The sequence below is a fragment of the Sus scrofa genome, chromosome 9, assembly GCF_000003025.6.
Source record: "Sus scrofa isolate TJ Tabasco breed Duroc chromosome 9, Sscrofa11.1, whole genome shotgun sequence".
NCBI lineage: Eukaryota > Metazoa > Chordata > Mammalia > Artiodactyla > Suidae > Sus > Sus scrofa.
In genome coordinates this window covers 8,644,784-8,657,392 of record NC_010451.4, presented here as the reverse complement: position 1 = coordinate 8,657,392, position 12,609 = coordinate 8,644,784, and the positions used below count along the sequence as shown (strand labels likewise).

At 47.2% G+C, this 12,609-nt stretch overlaps 1 protein-coding gene across 3 annotated transcripts in view; it reads left to right on the top strand.

Moving 5' to 3' along the window:
- Positions 1-12,609, top strand: part of P4HA3 (prolyl 4-hydroxylase subunit alpha 3) — a 54,440-nt gene that overhangs the window by 24,412 nt on the left and 17,419 nt on the right. For all 3 annotated transcript variants that reach the window (XM_021062490.1, XM_021062489.1, XM_021062488.1), the window contains 4 exons: positions 3,188-3,337; positions 7,716-7,767; positions 10,486-10,649; positions 11,040-11,216. In XM_021062490.1, coding sequence (XP_020918149.1) covers positions 3,188-3,337; positions 7,716-7,767; positions 10,486-10,649; positions 11,040-11,216 — 543 coding nt within the window. The remainder of the gene's footprint in view (positions 1-3,187; positions 3,338-7,715; positions 7,768-10,485; positions 10,650-11,039; positions 11,217-12,609) is intronic.

The following is a 12,609-nucleotide window of genomic DNA, read 5'->3' as shown; positions in this document are numbered from 1 at the left end:
TTCCTGGTATTTAGGGGCTTGAGTGTTTTTATTTGCTTTTGATTCATTTGTTTCTGGTTTGTTTGTTTCTTTTTTAGATTCCGCAGGTAAGTGAGACCATATGATAATTGTCTTTCTTTGTCTGACTTCTTTCACTTAGCACAATGCCCTCAAGGTCCAGAGTTCATTCTTTTTCATGGCTGAGTGTATGGATATGTACCTCTGTACACATTTTTAAAATTCATTCATTGATAGACACTGAGTTTGTTTCCATATCTTGGCGATGAGAATAATGCTGCAGTGAATGTGAGGGTGCATGTATCTTTTGAGTTAGTGTTTTCATTGTCTTTGATTTTTCTTTTTCTTTTTTTTTTTTTTTTTTTCCTTAATGCCTTTTCTAGGGCCGCTTCCGCAGCATGTGGAGGTTCCCAGGCTAAGGGTTCTAATTGGAGCTGTAGCCACCAGCCTACGCCACAGCCACAGCAACGCGGGATTTGAGCTGAGTCTGCAACCTACACCACAGCTCACGGCAATGCTGGATCCTTAACCCACTGAGCAAGGCCAGGGATCGAACCCGCAACCTCATGGTTCCTAGTCGGATTCGTTAACTACTGAGCCACAACGGGAACTCCTATTTTCATTTTCTTTGGATAAATACCCAGAAGTGGAATTGCTCGATCAAATGGTAGTTCTATTTTTTTAATTTTTGAACTGTTTTCCATAAGAGCTGTGCTGATTTACCTTCCCAGCAGCAGTACACAGGGGTTCCCTTTCTCTACATCTTCATAAATGCTTGATGTGTCTCATCTTTTTGCTGAGAGCCGTTCTGACAGGTGTGAGGTGGTATGTCATTGCACTGGCCTTAGATCCATTTTGATACTGATTTACTTGCCTGTTCCTTAACTATATGAATAAAGCAAACTTAAACCCAAAACGCATGTGAAGCATAGGCTCAAGGTTGTGAATATTCTACAGAAACATTTATATTTCTCCACACAGATGCCAGACAGAAATAAACCAACTTTCTTATCTCCTTGTGCCGGGGGTAGACGTTTTTCTGGTCATTCTTTTCCATAAGGTGTAGTTTTTCATGGGTTTCAGTTTTATGAGTGTGTCTTCCAATTCCTGGGTTTGAGAAAGTCTGTGGAAGCCTCTTATACTGTCCTCCTGTGGGCATTCTAACCTAAGGCTACGAAATGCCAAGTTCACAGGACTAACACCCACCCCATCGTAGGCAGCTTCAGCATCTGCTCATAAGTTTATTACTTGGATTTTCAGCTCCTTGTTTGTTTCTGGTACCTGGGTATTTCCCAGTCTTTCTTGAAAATACATAATAAAATGCATTTTACACTTTACTCACAATTTCTGAATCTTTATGGCTTGAAGCATTCCAGTTATCTCAGTCTACTGTAGTGCTGGGACTTAAAGCTTCTCACGAAGATCTTACCTAAATAAATTATTAACTTAGCAGAAAAAGTTCAGTCGTTTTTTAATGTTATTCATCAACTCAGTGTTTTTACAGAGAGGAAACTTAAGGACCAGAAAGGTAACACAGCAAGCGAATGCCTCCTAATAGCTTACAGACTGGGATGGGAAAAGACTTACTGTGAAGGCTGCAGAGTTGCTCTAGCTCCAGGTCCTGCCTTGTTTCTCTGCCTGCTGGAAATTAGACTTGAATTAGATCATTTTGCAAAAGACCGTCCACATCTGTGACTTTATAATTCCATGTTGTCTCCAACATCACCTTCCAGGAAATTCCACCTTACAGTTCTGGTATTCTAGTTAACTGTAAGCTATTAGGAGGCAGGAGCTGTATCTCGTGCATGTTGCCATATTCCCTGGCCTTCGACATTTAACATAGGACAGGTCCACTGAGCTCTTGTACCTTTCCCATGTCTACTTCATCATGGCTCTAAGGGTATTATGCCACAATTACTGGTTTACTCACGTGCCCCTTGATTGACTGTAAGCTCTTAAATGGCAGGAACCACCGGGTGCATTATAAATACTCAGTAAATATTAAATACATAGGGAGTTCCTGTTGTGGCTCAGTGAGTTATGACCCCAACTAGTATCCATGAGGACGCAGGTTCAATCCCTGGCCTTGCTTAGTGGGTTAAGGATCTGACAGTGCTGTGAGCTGCAGTGTAGGTTGCAGATGTGGCTTGGATCCCAAGTTGCTGTGGTATAGGCCCTCAGCTACAGCTCCTATTCGACCCCTAGAATGGGAACTTACATACGCCATGGATGCGGCCCTAAAAAGCAAAAAAAAAAAAAAAAAAAAAAAAAAAAAATTAAAATTAAAAAATAATAAACAAATGCATTTAATCCATTTCTTACATTGCTACCAACATCTTCCTAAAAACATGACATTCACAACTCCAATTAGCTTATCCCACATTGCCTTTCTTTTTCTTTTTCTTTTTTCCCTTTTAGGGCCATACCCACAGCATATGGAAGTTCCCAGGCTAGGGGTCAGATTGGAGCTACGGCTGCCAGCCTACGCCAGCTCACACCACAGCCAGAGCAATGCCAGATCCGAGCCCCGTTTGCAACCTACACCGCAGCTCGCAGCAACACCGGATCCCTAACCCACTGAGCAGGGCCAGGAATCAAACCTGCATCCTCATGGATACTAGTCAGGTTTGTTACTGCTGAGCCATGATGGGAGCTCCCACGTTGCCTTTTTATGCCATTTCTTCCTTCTCTTCGCCTTAGACTATAGCCACAATATATTCCTTGAACACATTCTGGCTTTGCCTTCAGTGTCTGTCATTCTCCATCTTAAAATGCCCTTCATCACAATCTCTGCTCGTTGAAATTCTTTTCCTTCTTCAGGGAAGGCTTATCCCAAGATGGCACTTCTTCCATGAAGCGTTCTGAGATTCTCGAGCTTCCTCCCCTTTCTACGCCTCCTGTGCAGTATTATAGTTATTTGAGTTCATGTCTCTCATCTCTCCAGATGAGATATTATATATCTTAATACATTGATTTATTTGATTCAGTGAATTTTATATCTAGAGTTGTACAACCATCATCACAACCTGATTTTTGAACATTTCCATCCCGCTTGATACACTTAATTTAGATGCATTTGAGAGGAAACTTGCATTTTCTTGGGTTCCAAAGACCCTGCACTCTTTGCGTTTGTCATTTCCTTCTCTACCTGTGGACCTAGGCTTGAGCGGCGGTACGTATGTCCCTGCAGGTGGCCTATGACATGGGGGATTACTACCACGCCATTCCGTGGCTGGAGGAGGCGGTCAGTCTCTTCCGAGGCTCTTATGGAGAATGGAAGACAGAGGACGAGGCAAGTCTGGAGGATGCCTTGGATCACCTGGCCTTTGCCTATTTCCAGGTAGGGGAGTAGGTGAGGCTCTGTGCTTTCATCACAACAAGTGTGATGCTTTATATCTGCTTTACAATTTTCTGAGCATTTTCATCTTCCCAGTAGGAACTTATGTGAGTCAAGCAGGGCAGTGGTTTGATTATTTCCATATTTTTCATGTGAGTAAACTGAACCTCCAAAGAATTCCTAACTTACCGCAAAGGTCACAGAGCTGGGCTTGGAGCCCAAGTCTGTCTGGCTCTTAGGCTCTGCTCTTTCTGATGCATTTGCCTACTTTGAAAACCGTCATGGCCCTCGTAGGAGGTGGTCTCTCCCCTACAACAGCAGCAGCTGCACTGACAGATGTTTAATAGGTTCATAGTCAGTGACAATCACTGGTTTGCACTTTTAACAATTCCTTTTTTTTTTTTTTTTTTTTTTTGCTTTTTAGGGCCATACCTGCAGCATATGGAAGTTCCCAGGCTAGGGGTGGAATCTGAGCTACAGCTGCCGGGCACAGCGATAGCCACAGCCACAGTCACAGGACGAGGGATCCAAGCCACATCTGTGAGCTACACCACAGCTCATGGCAACACCGGATCCTCAACCCACTGAGCGAGGCCAAGGATCAAGCCTGCATCCTCATGGATCCTAGTCGGGTTCGTTAACCGCTGAGCCACGAAGGCAACTCCTGCACTCTCAGCAATGCTTAACTGTTGGCGGATGTTATGCCATGATATTGCCGATGTGAAGGAAGAAGTCTGTTATCCTCTCCCACCTGCAGCCACGTCCGACCGTGATGTGAGCAGTGCCCGAATTCAGAGCTGGCGTCATTGGTCCAGAGCATCAGCTCAGTGCCTCCTTCAGGGCTGGGGTTTGGTTTTTTTCTTTTTTGTTTTTTTTTGGCCTCATTGACCTATGACATGTGATGCCCCTTAGGGAAGCTCATTTCCCTACGTATGGGAGCTGCCATCCTTTGTGTAGTCAACCTTGTTTCCTACCAGAGTTGTACATTCTTCAAGAATAGACTGAGGGGGGGAAAAAAAGAATAGGCTGGAAAAATCGCTACAAAGCCAGTTCCCTAGAGTTTCCAAAACTAATAAACTCTTTCTGCTCCATACATTCCTTTTTCTTTCCCCCTTCCTCTGAGAAAAGCGGGGGGATGATGTGGGTGGTTCAAACCCATGTGCTGCTGCCAAAACAGATTTATTCCCAGGGCAGCAGAGGGTCCTGTTTCTCTCATGGAAGTTCCTGGTGAGTGGCTCTTTGTTGTAAAATTTCCAGGGCGCCCTTCCTAATCCTCCTGCTTCCTTGCTGCATATTAAAGCTGAAATAGAATCCCTGTGAGGCAGCAAAGGGCGAGAAGAATTGGATTTTCCAAGAAGGAGAAAATGGAGAATTGAAGTGGAGACTTAGAAGATTAAACTAAAGCAGCTCGCCCTGAAAGACAGAGTTTGAAGTACAGTACCTGATTAATAGCTTTGTTTTTTCCCCGGGGTGACTTATGATGACTTAGACTTCTCCTCCTGGAGACACTCCCTTTCCACAGTCGTGCCTTGTCTGGTAAATCTTATGCGTCTCACTAGGCTCAGATCAAATGTCACCCATTTTATGAAGTCTTCCTATTTCTCTAAAGGCTCCTCAGACACTCCTTTGTGCTCTTACAGTGCTTTTTTTTTTTTTTTTAAATGCCACAGTAATATAAGATACTGGCTGTTTTTGTTTTATCTTTTTAGGGCCACACCCGCAGCATATGGAGGTTCCCAGGTGAGGGGTCAAATCAGAGCTGTAGCTGCTGGCCTACACCTCAGCCAAACCACAGCCATGGCAATGCCAGATCCTTAACCCACTGAGAGAGGCCAGGGATCTTTGTTCTCGATATAGGATAAGTTTGTATTCTGATAAAGCCCTTGGGTTTTAAAAATGTGTAAATTGGAGTTCCTGTTGTGGCTCAGCGGGTTAAGAACCCCTCTAGTATCTGTGAGGATGTGGTTTCAATCCCTGCCCTCGATTAAAGGAGCTGGCATTGCCGTGAGCTGTGGTGTAGGTCATGGATACAGCTTGGATTCTGCGTTGCTGTGACTGTGGTGTAGGCCGGCAGCTGTAGCTCCAATTCCACCCCTGGCCTGGGAACCTCCATGTGCCACAGGTGCAGCTCTAAAAAAGACCAAAAATAAAAAATAAAGAAGGGCAGGAAGGAAGGAAGATGGGGAGAAAGGGAGGAAGGGAAAACACATGTAAAATTGTATTTTAGTTCTCTTCATCTCAAAAGGGTTTGAAAATCTATAATCCTGAGTTACTATCTGATATTATAAGATATTAATAGATCACTTAACTCTCCCCCTGGTAAGCAGAGAACAGAATAATTCATGATATTAAATAATTAGAAATGGTCTGTGAGCCCAACACTGCACGGTGGTTAGATGGTCTGTGATAGAGCTTCTAGATGGAATACAATACAGCCATTAAAAATGCTCTCTCTTGTACACTCACGTTCATGGCAGCACTATTCCCAACAGCCAGTAGGTGGGGAGCAGCCCATCAACAGATGAACGGATAAGCAAATGTGGTGAATACTTACATCCAATGGAATACCGTTCAGACTTTAACAAGAGGGAGATCCTAACACCTGCTACAGCACAGATGAAACTTGAGGACATTACGCAAATAAACCAGTGACAAAAAGACCAATACAGTGTGATTCCATTTCTCTGAGGTGTCTAGAATAGTCAGATTTTTTTTTTTTTGTCTTTTTTCTATTTCTTTGGGCCGCTCCCACGGCATATGGAGGTTCCCAGGCTAGGGGTCCAATTGGAGCTGTATCCACCGGCCTACGCCGGAGCCACAGCAACGCGGGATCCGAGCCGCGTCTGCAACCTACACCACAGCTCACGGCAATGCGGCAATGCCGGATTGTTAACCCACTGAGCAAGGGCAGGGACTGAACCCGCAACCTCATGGTTCCCAGTCGGATTCGTTAACCACTGCGCCACGACGGGAACTCCTAGAATAGTCAGATTTATAGAGACTGAAAGCAGAATGGGGTTTGCCAGGGGCTGAGGGCGGGGGGACAGTGAGAGTTGTTTCATGAGTAGAGAGTTTCAGTTTTGCAAAAAAAGGTGAAAAACCTGGAGATTGGTTGCCCACAATGTGAATATATTTACTACTATGGAACTCTACACTTAGAAATGGTTAAGATGGTGAATTTATGTGCTTTTTACCACAATGACAAATAATAATTTTAAAATGCTGTCTCTGAAGACCGTGTGAAAATACGAAAAGTGCTCCCAATTACACTGCAGGGGGAGCACTCAGGATGAGAAAGCGCGTAAGAGCTGTGACTGCAACTGTGGGAACACCGCGTTCCCCAGGGTGCTTGAAGCGCCTGCGTTTCAGTGGTGCGTTCTCTGCCCCGCATTTCTCATAGGTCTTAAAGTAAGTTTATTACTGCTTTTATCGTTAACATGAGTTTTTAACACACAAAAGTAAAATGATGAGAAGGCAGTGCAGTTGCAGCGGCTCATCATTATTCCACAGCACCCAGAGCAGGACCACAGCCACCCACTCCCTGGCTTCTGCTCCTCAGGTTTGTCTGGAAAGCCCTCTTTACTTTGACCTCCTGTAGCCCAAGGCTGATGGCCATGCAGTCATTACTATGCAGTGGGAAGGGTCCAGGTTTAGTTCTTCCTTTGCCTTCCTCTCACTAACTTCATGGACTCTCAGAAGTACTAAGCCTTGGAGTTCCCGTCATGGCTCAGTGGTTAACGAATCCAACTAGGAACCATGAGGTTGTGGGTTTGATCCCTGACCTTGCTCAGTGGGTTAAGGATCTGGTGTTGCCCTGAGCTGTGGTGTAGGTTGCAGATGCAGCTTGGATCCCATGTTGCTGTGGTTCTGGTGTAGGCTGGTGGCTACAGCTCTGATTCGACACCTAGCCTGGCAACCTCCGTATGCCATGGGAGCGGCCTGAGAAATGGCAAAGAAGACGACAAAAAAAAAAAAAAAAAAAGAAGTACTAAGCCTAGAGAACAATTTATATTTTTAGTGGGGTTTTTATGGTGCATATTCAGTTAATAATAATATATAACAAAATAACCACACCGTGCAACTTCGTGGTTTGGCATGCTTTGAAAGGTTTGAGGTCATTTTAAGGAACTTTATTTTCATTTATGTTTCTCCCTTCCCTGGTAAGGGTGGTAATAAGTCATTTGTAATCTGAGGAGACCTGATTTGCATCAGGGCTGCAAATCCTGAATTAGGACAGAGAACCTCTAACAGTCTAGTCTGTCGCTCATTTCAATGAGTCGTGCTCTCTGATCTTGGTAAGACAATTTTATAGCTTAAAGAGGTCCATGGAATGGTGGCTCAGTGCGGATAACTCTCTTTTCCTTTCCTTTCTCTTTTATAGGCGGGGAATGTTTCGTGTGCCCTCAGCCTCTCCCGAGAGTTTCTTCTCTACAGTACGTAATGTTGTAAGATGACCACAGGTCTGATTTACCAGGAATTCCCTCCTGCTCCCGGCCTTTAAAATCCCTGCAAATGAAATGGTTCCTTTGTTTGTGTTTGTGTTTTTTTGCTTTTCAGGGCCGCACCCGGGCCAGGGGTCGAACTGGAGCTGCAGCTGCCAGCCTACACCACAGCCACAGCAATATGGGATTCAAGCCAAGCCACGTCTGCCGCCTACACCACGGCTCATGGCAACAGTGGATCCTTAATCCACTGAGCGAGGCCAGGGATTGAACCCACATTCTCATGGATGCTAGTCAGATTCCTTTCCATTGCACCACAACGGGAACTCCCCAGCTGTCTGTTTTAATTTTTCTAATTTTATAATCCAAGACACATTTCTGATTTGGATTCAATCTTACCTACAGATCAGAGTGCATCAGGGGAATTTCTAAGTCAGTTGGAAAATGCTAAGAAAAGGATTTCAGTCTGTCCCTTTCCTCCTCTCCCCCATCCAGGCACACAGATTAGTGTTGCTTCAGTGGGGAGGAGTCCTCAGCGAGGAGCCAGTAAGCAGGTTTCTGCAGGGACATTTGAAGGCCCAGGTTTGGGGAGCCGACCTGGGAAGGAGTGCATCAGTGAGAGCTATGGGTCTACGGAGAGGGTTACACACTGGCTGCTCGCAGAAAGGCAGCGATTCTTCTCTTTAAGCCAGACTTTGCTCTGCAGACATCCTGCCCAGCTGGCCGCAGGGTTCAGCTTCAGCCCTCTTCAGGCAGTGCCTCACCAGGGTTACACTGGGAGGGCAATTTGCTCGCTTCGCTCTGCTTGGACATTTTTGCCTAAAATTGTGGTGGTAGATGGTTCCCCAGGTTTTTCTTTTAGTGATAGTTAGATATTAAAGGAAGATGCACAATCGATGTTGTGTTGTAACAGTTATTAAGTGTTTCATGTAGGACTTCACAAGTGCATTTATCACCTTTTTTTCTTTTTTTTGTCTTTTTGCCTTTTCTAGGTCCGCTCCCACAGCATATGGAGGTTCCCAGGCTAGGGGTCGAATCGGAGCTAGAGCCACCGGCCTACACCAGAGCCACAGCAACTCGGGATCTGAGCTGCGTCTGCAACCTACACCACAGCTCACGGCAACGCCAGATGGTCAACCCACTGAGCAAGGGCAGGGACCGAACCCGCAACCTCATGGTTCCTAGTCAGATTCGTTAACCACTGAGCCACGTCGGGAACTCCTGTATTTATCACTTTTTAATGAATCTTTTTAGTAATGCTACTCCTTTCCGATAATTTGGCAAACAGTGGGATAAGGAAGTAGGTGTATGGTCTGAAAAGATGGGGACAGTTAGTGGTCCAGACAAATTGACACCCCAGCCCCCCTTATTTCTTTGTGCTCGATCTGTTAAAATTTCCACCTCTCCCAGAGAACCCAAATTGTGCCCTATTATAGGTGAATAAGTAAGTCACAGCCAATGGAGATTCCTGGTTCCATTAATGGCTCTGCAGTATTTTCATTGGTGTTTGGGGCTCATCATTTCCATTCCCCCAAACTTCATTTCTCCTCTAGTTAAAAGAGGATGGCCAGTTCTTTCTCGTCCTTTGCCAGAACGGTGGACGTGGTGGGGAGGGGGGAGAAGCACGTGGAGACCCTCAGAGAAAGATGCTTTGGGAGCCTTTCAACAATTCAGCACCTCCTTCGGAGATGCACTGACAGGCGTCTGCAGGGGCCAGCAGGCCATGGGTAGCTGCTGCCAAAGTGGGCACAGACAAGGCTCAAAGCTCTGGTGGAACCCAGGCTAGAACCCATACTAGGTCTTTTCCCATACTGCTCTGCTGGGTCTAGACCAGTTAGGGATTTCGAAGGGTCTAGGAGAGTTGGGAATAAATTAGCTTTCAATTCTCCAGGAAGGGATAGATGGAGTCTCTCTGGACCTCTCTTTCATACACTTCTTTCTTGTGTTTTATTGTAAGCAGTTAGTTAATGTGTCTCTTCTCCATTACACTCTGAACTCTGGGAGGTTAGCTTCTAGCACGGTGCCTGGTACCCCGTAGATGTTCCCTGGAAATTTATGGAACGGATGGGTGAATGAATGAATAAATGAGCGAATGACTGAAGCTTCCTCCCTGCACCTGAAACTGACCATCACACTATCCTGCAGCTGCTTCCTCGTGATCCCTTGGTCTACGAGCATCAAGTACCACTTCTCTTCCCCAATTCCTTCGTGTTTTCAGATCTACCAGGCCCTACTCAATCTTTAAAAAAAAAAATTTTTTTTTTGGTCTTTTTTAGGGCTGCACCCATGGCATATGGAGGTTCCCAGGCTAGGGGTCCAATCACAGCTGTAGGCATCCCATGTTGCTGTGGTTACAGGGCCACAGCACTGTGGGATCTGAGCCACGTCTGTGACGTATCTCACAGCTCACAGCAACGAGGGATCCTTAACCCACTGAGCAAGGCCCGAGATAGAACCCGCATCCTCATGGACACTAGTTGGGTTTGTTAACTGCTGAGCCGTGACGGGAACTCCTCAATCTATTTTAATACCAGGTGCTCTTCTGGGAGTGAGGGCCTTATAGCCTCCTGTGCATGGACCCAGGGAGTTAGTTGTTCAGGTGTCCAGTTGCTGGTCCTGGGTGACAGTGAGGCTGTAGGAAACTTTGGCAGCACTTCCCGGGGCCACTGTTCATTAATGCGTATTGTTCCCTGCTCTGACTTCTTCCAGGCCCAGACAATAAGAGGATGGCCAGGAATGTCCTGAAATATGAAAAGCTCTTGGCAGAGAGTGCCAGCCAGGCTGTGGCTGAGACTGTCATCCAAAGGCCCAACATACCCCACCTGCAGACCAGGGACACCTACGAGGGGTTATGTCAGACCCTGGGTTCCCAGGTAGGATTTCTCAGAGAAAGAACAAGGAGGCATGGGCGTGGTTAGAGGGAGAAAAGGTAGAATTGGGCCAATGTGAGGGGAAAGGCGGAGGCATTAAAAAACATAAGTAAATCTCATTTGGACAGCATCAGCCATTGAATTCTGAATCCCCCAATCCAGGTTTTTAATGCTGTAGTCCCCTAAATTGATTTATGCTTCAAGACCCTTCTTCTTTTCTTTTTTTTTTTTTTTTTTTTTTTGCCACACCTGACACATGCTGAAGTTCCAGAGCCAGGGATCGAACACAAGCCATAGCAGCCACCTGCACCACAGCAGTGACCGTGCGGAATCCTGAACCACTAGACCACCAGGGAACTCCTTCTTTCAGCTGATTCTCGTCTTCCCTTCCAGCCCACTCACTACCAGATCCCCAGCCTCTACTGTTCCTACGAGACCAGTTCCAGTCCCTACCTGCTGCTCCAGCCCATCCGGAAGGAGGTCATCCACCTGGAGCCCTACGTTGTCCTGTACCACGACTTTGTCACCGACGCCGAGGCTCAGAAAATTAGAGGGCTTGCAGAACCGTGGGTGAGTGTCCCCAAGGCCAGCCAAGAATTCCTTTTGTTTCTTTACCTGCCTGGCCTTCAGAAGTGTGAGACAGGCAACCTGAACAACTAGATACATCATCGTTCAGGAGTTCAGAATACTAACCATTACCATCAACTAACCAATGCTGAAAAAATCGCAGCAGTGGTTGCCTCGGAAGGGAGAGAATTGGGCTGAGACAAGGTCCCAGGGGAATTCCTGGGGGTGTTGAAAATGTGTTCTCAATATCATCCTAGGAATATAGAGTACATGGCTGTGTGCATTTGTCAAAACTCAGCAAATGGGGAGTTCCCCAACTAGCATCCATGAGGGTGGAGGTTCGACCCCTGGCCTTGCTCAGTGGGTCAAGGATCCAGCATTGCCGTGAGCTGTGGTGTAGGTCGCAGATATGGCTCAGATCCCCTGTTGCTGTGGCTGTGATGTAGGCCAGCAGCCGCAGCTCCGATTGGACCCCTAGCCTGGAAACTTCCATATGCCGCAGGTGCGACCCTAAAAAGCAAAAGCAAAAAAAAAAAAAAGTCAACTCAGCAGATGGAATCTTGAGATCCAGGCGTATCATTGAATGTAAATTTTACCTGAAAAAATTTTAAAAACCGCCCCCTATAGTCATTCCACCTGAGTGGTAGAAGAAAAGGGGGTGACGTGACTGGTGCGAGGAGCGATATGCCAGTGCAGAATTACCCAGTGGAAAGACTGTCTCTCTCAGCTTCATTGTTAAAGAGCAGCCAGAGGCCCAGCGAGGGGAAGGGACTCGGGTAGCGTCGCACACGTGCTAGGGCCGGGACTTCGAGGGGCTCTGCGGGCTGCTCTGACCGTCGGCCTTCGCGGATTAGCTCACACAGGCTGCGCTCTGTTTGGGGACCAGAGGTCGTCCTGGTCCCCGCACCGCGGAGCCCCGCCCTGACGCCGGGACCCCGCCGATGAGCAGCCCCTGCTGGGAACATCGCCGCCCGAGTCCCTGGGAGGGAAAAAGGCAGAGACGGCAGACTCTGAGCTGACCCTTCAAGCTCCCGCTTGGACGAGCCCAGTGTGACTTCCACCCACGTTCCAGCCTGGTGAAAGCCAAGGGTGCGCCCCCACCGCGGTCGGTCCGCGGGGCCAGGGTGTCTCCCACAGGGAGGGCCCTGCCAGGGAGGCGCCAAGCTCGACGCCGATGGGGACGAGCTCAGTCCCCCCGGGAGTGTGGCAGATGTTTAGAAAAGGCCCCGGTCGACCTCACCCTCGTAAGCCTGTGGCCTCTTCACAAAGGGCGCCTTTGGCGGCTGCAGACCCGCTGTGCCCAAGCAGACGCCCTGCCCTTCATGGCTCCCCCGCAGCCGGGCCTCACTCATCACACCGCAGGGTGTGTGCCAGGCGCTTCGCTGGGTGCCGGGCT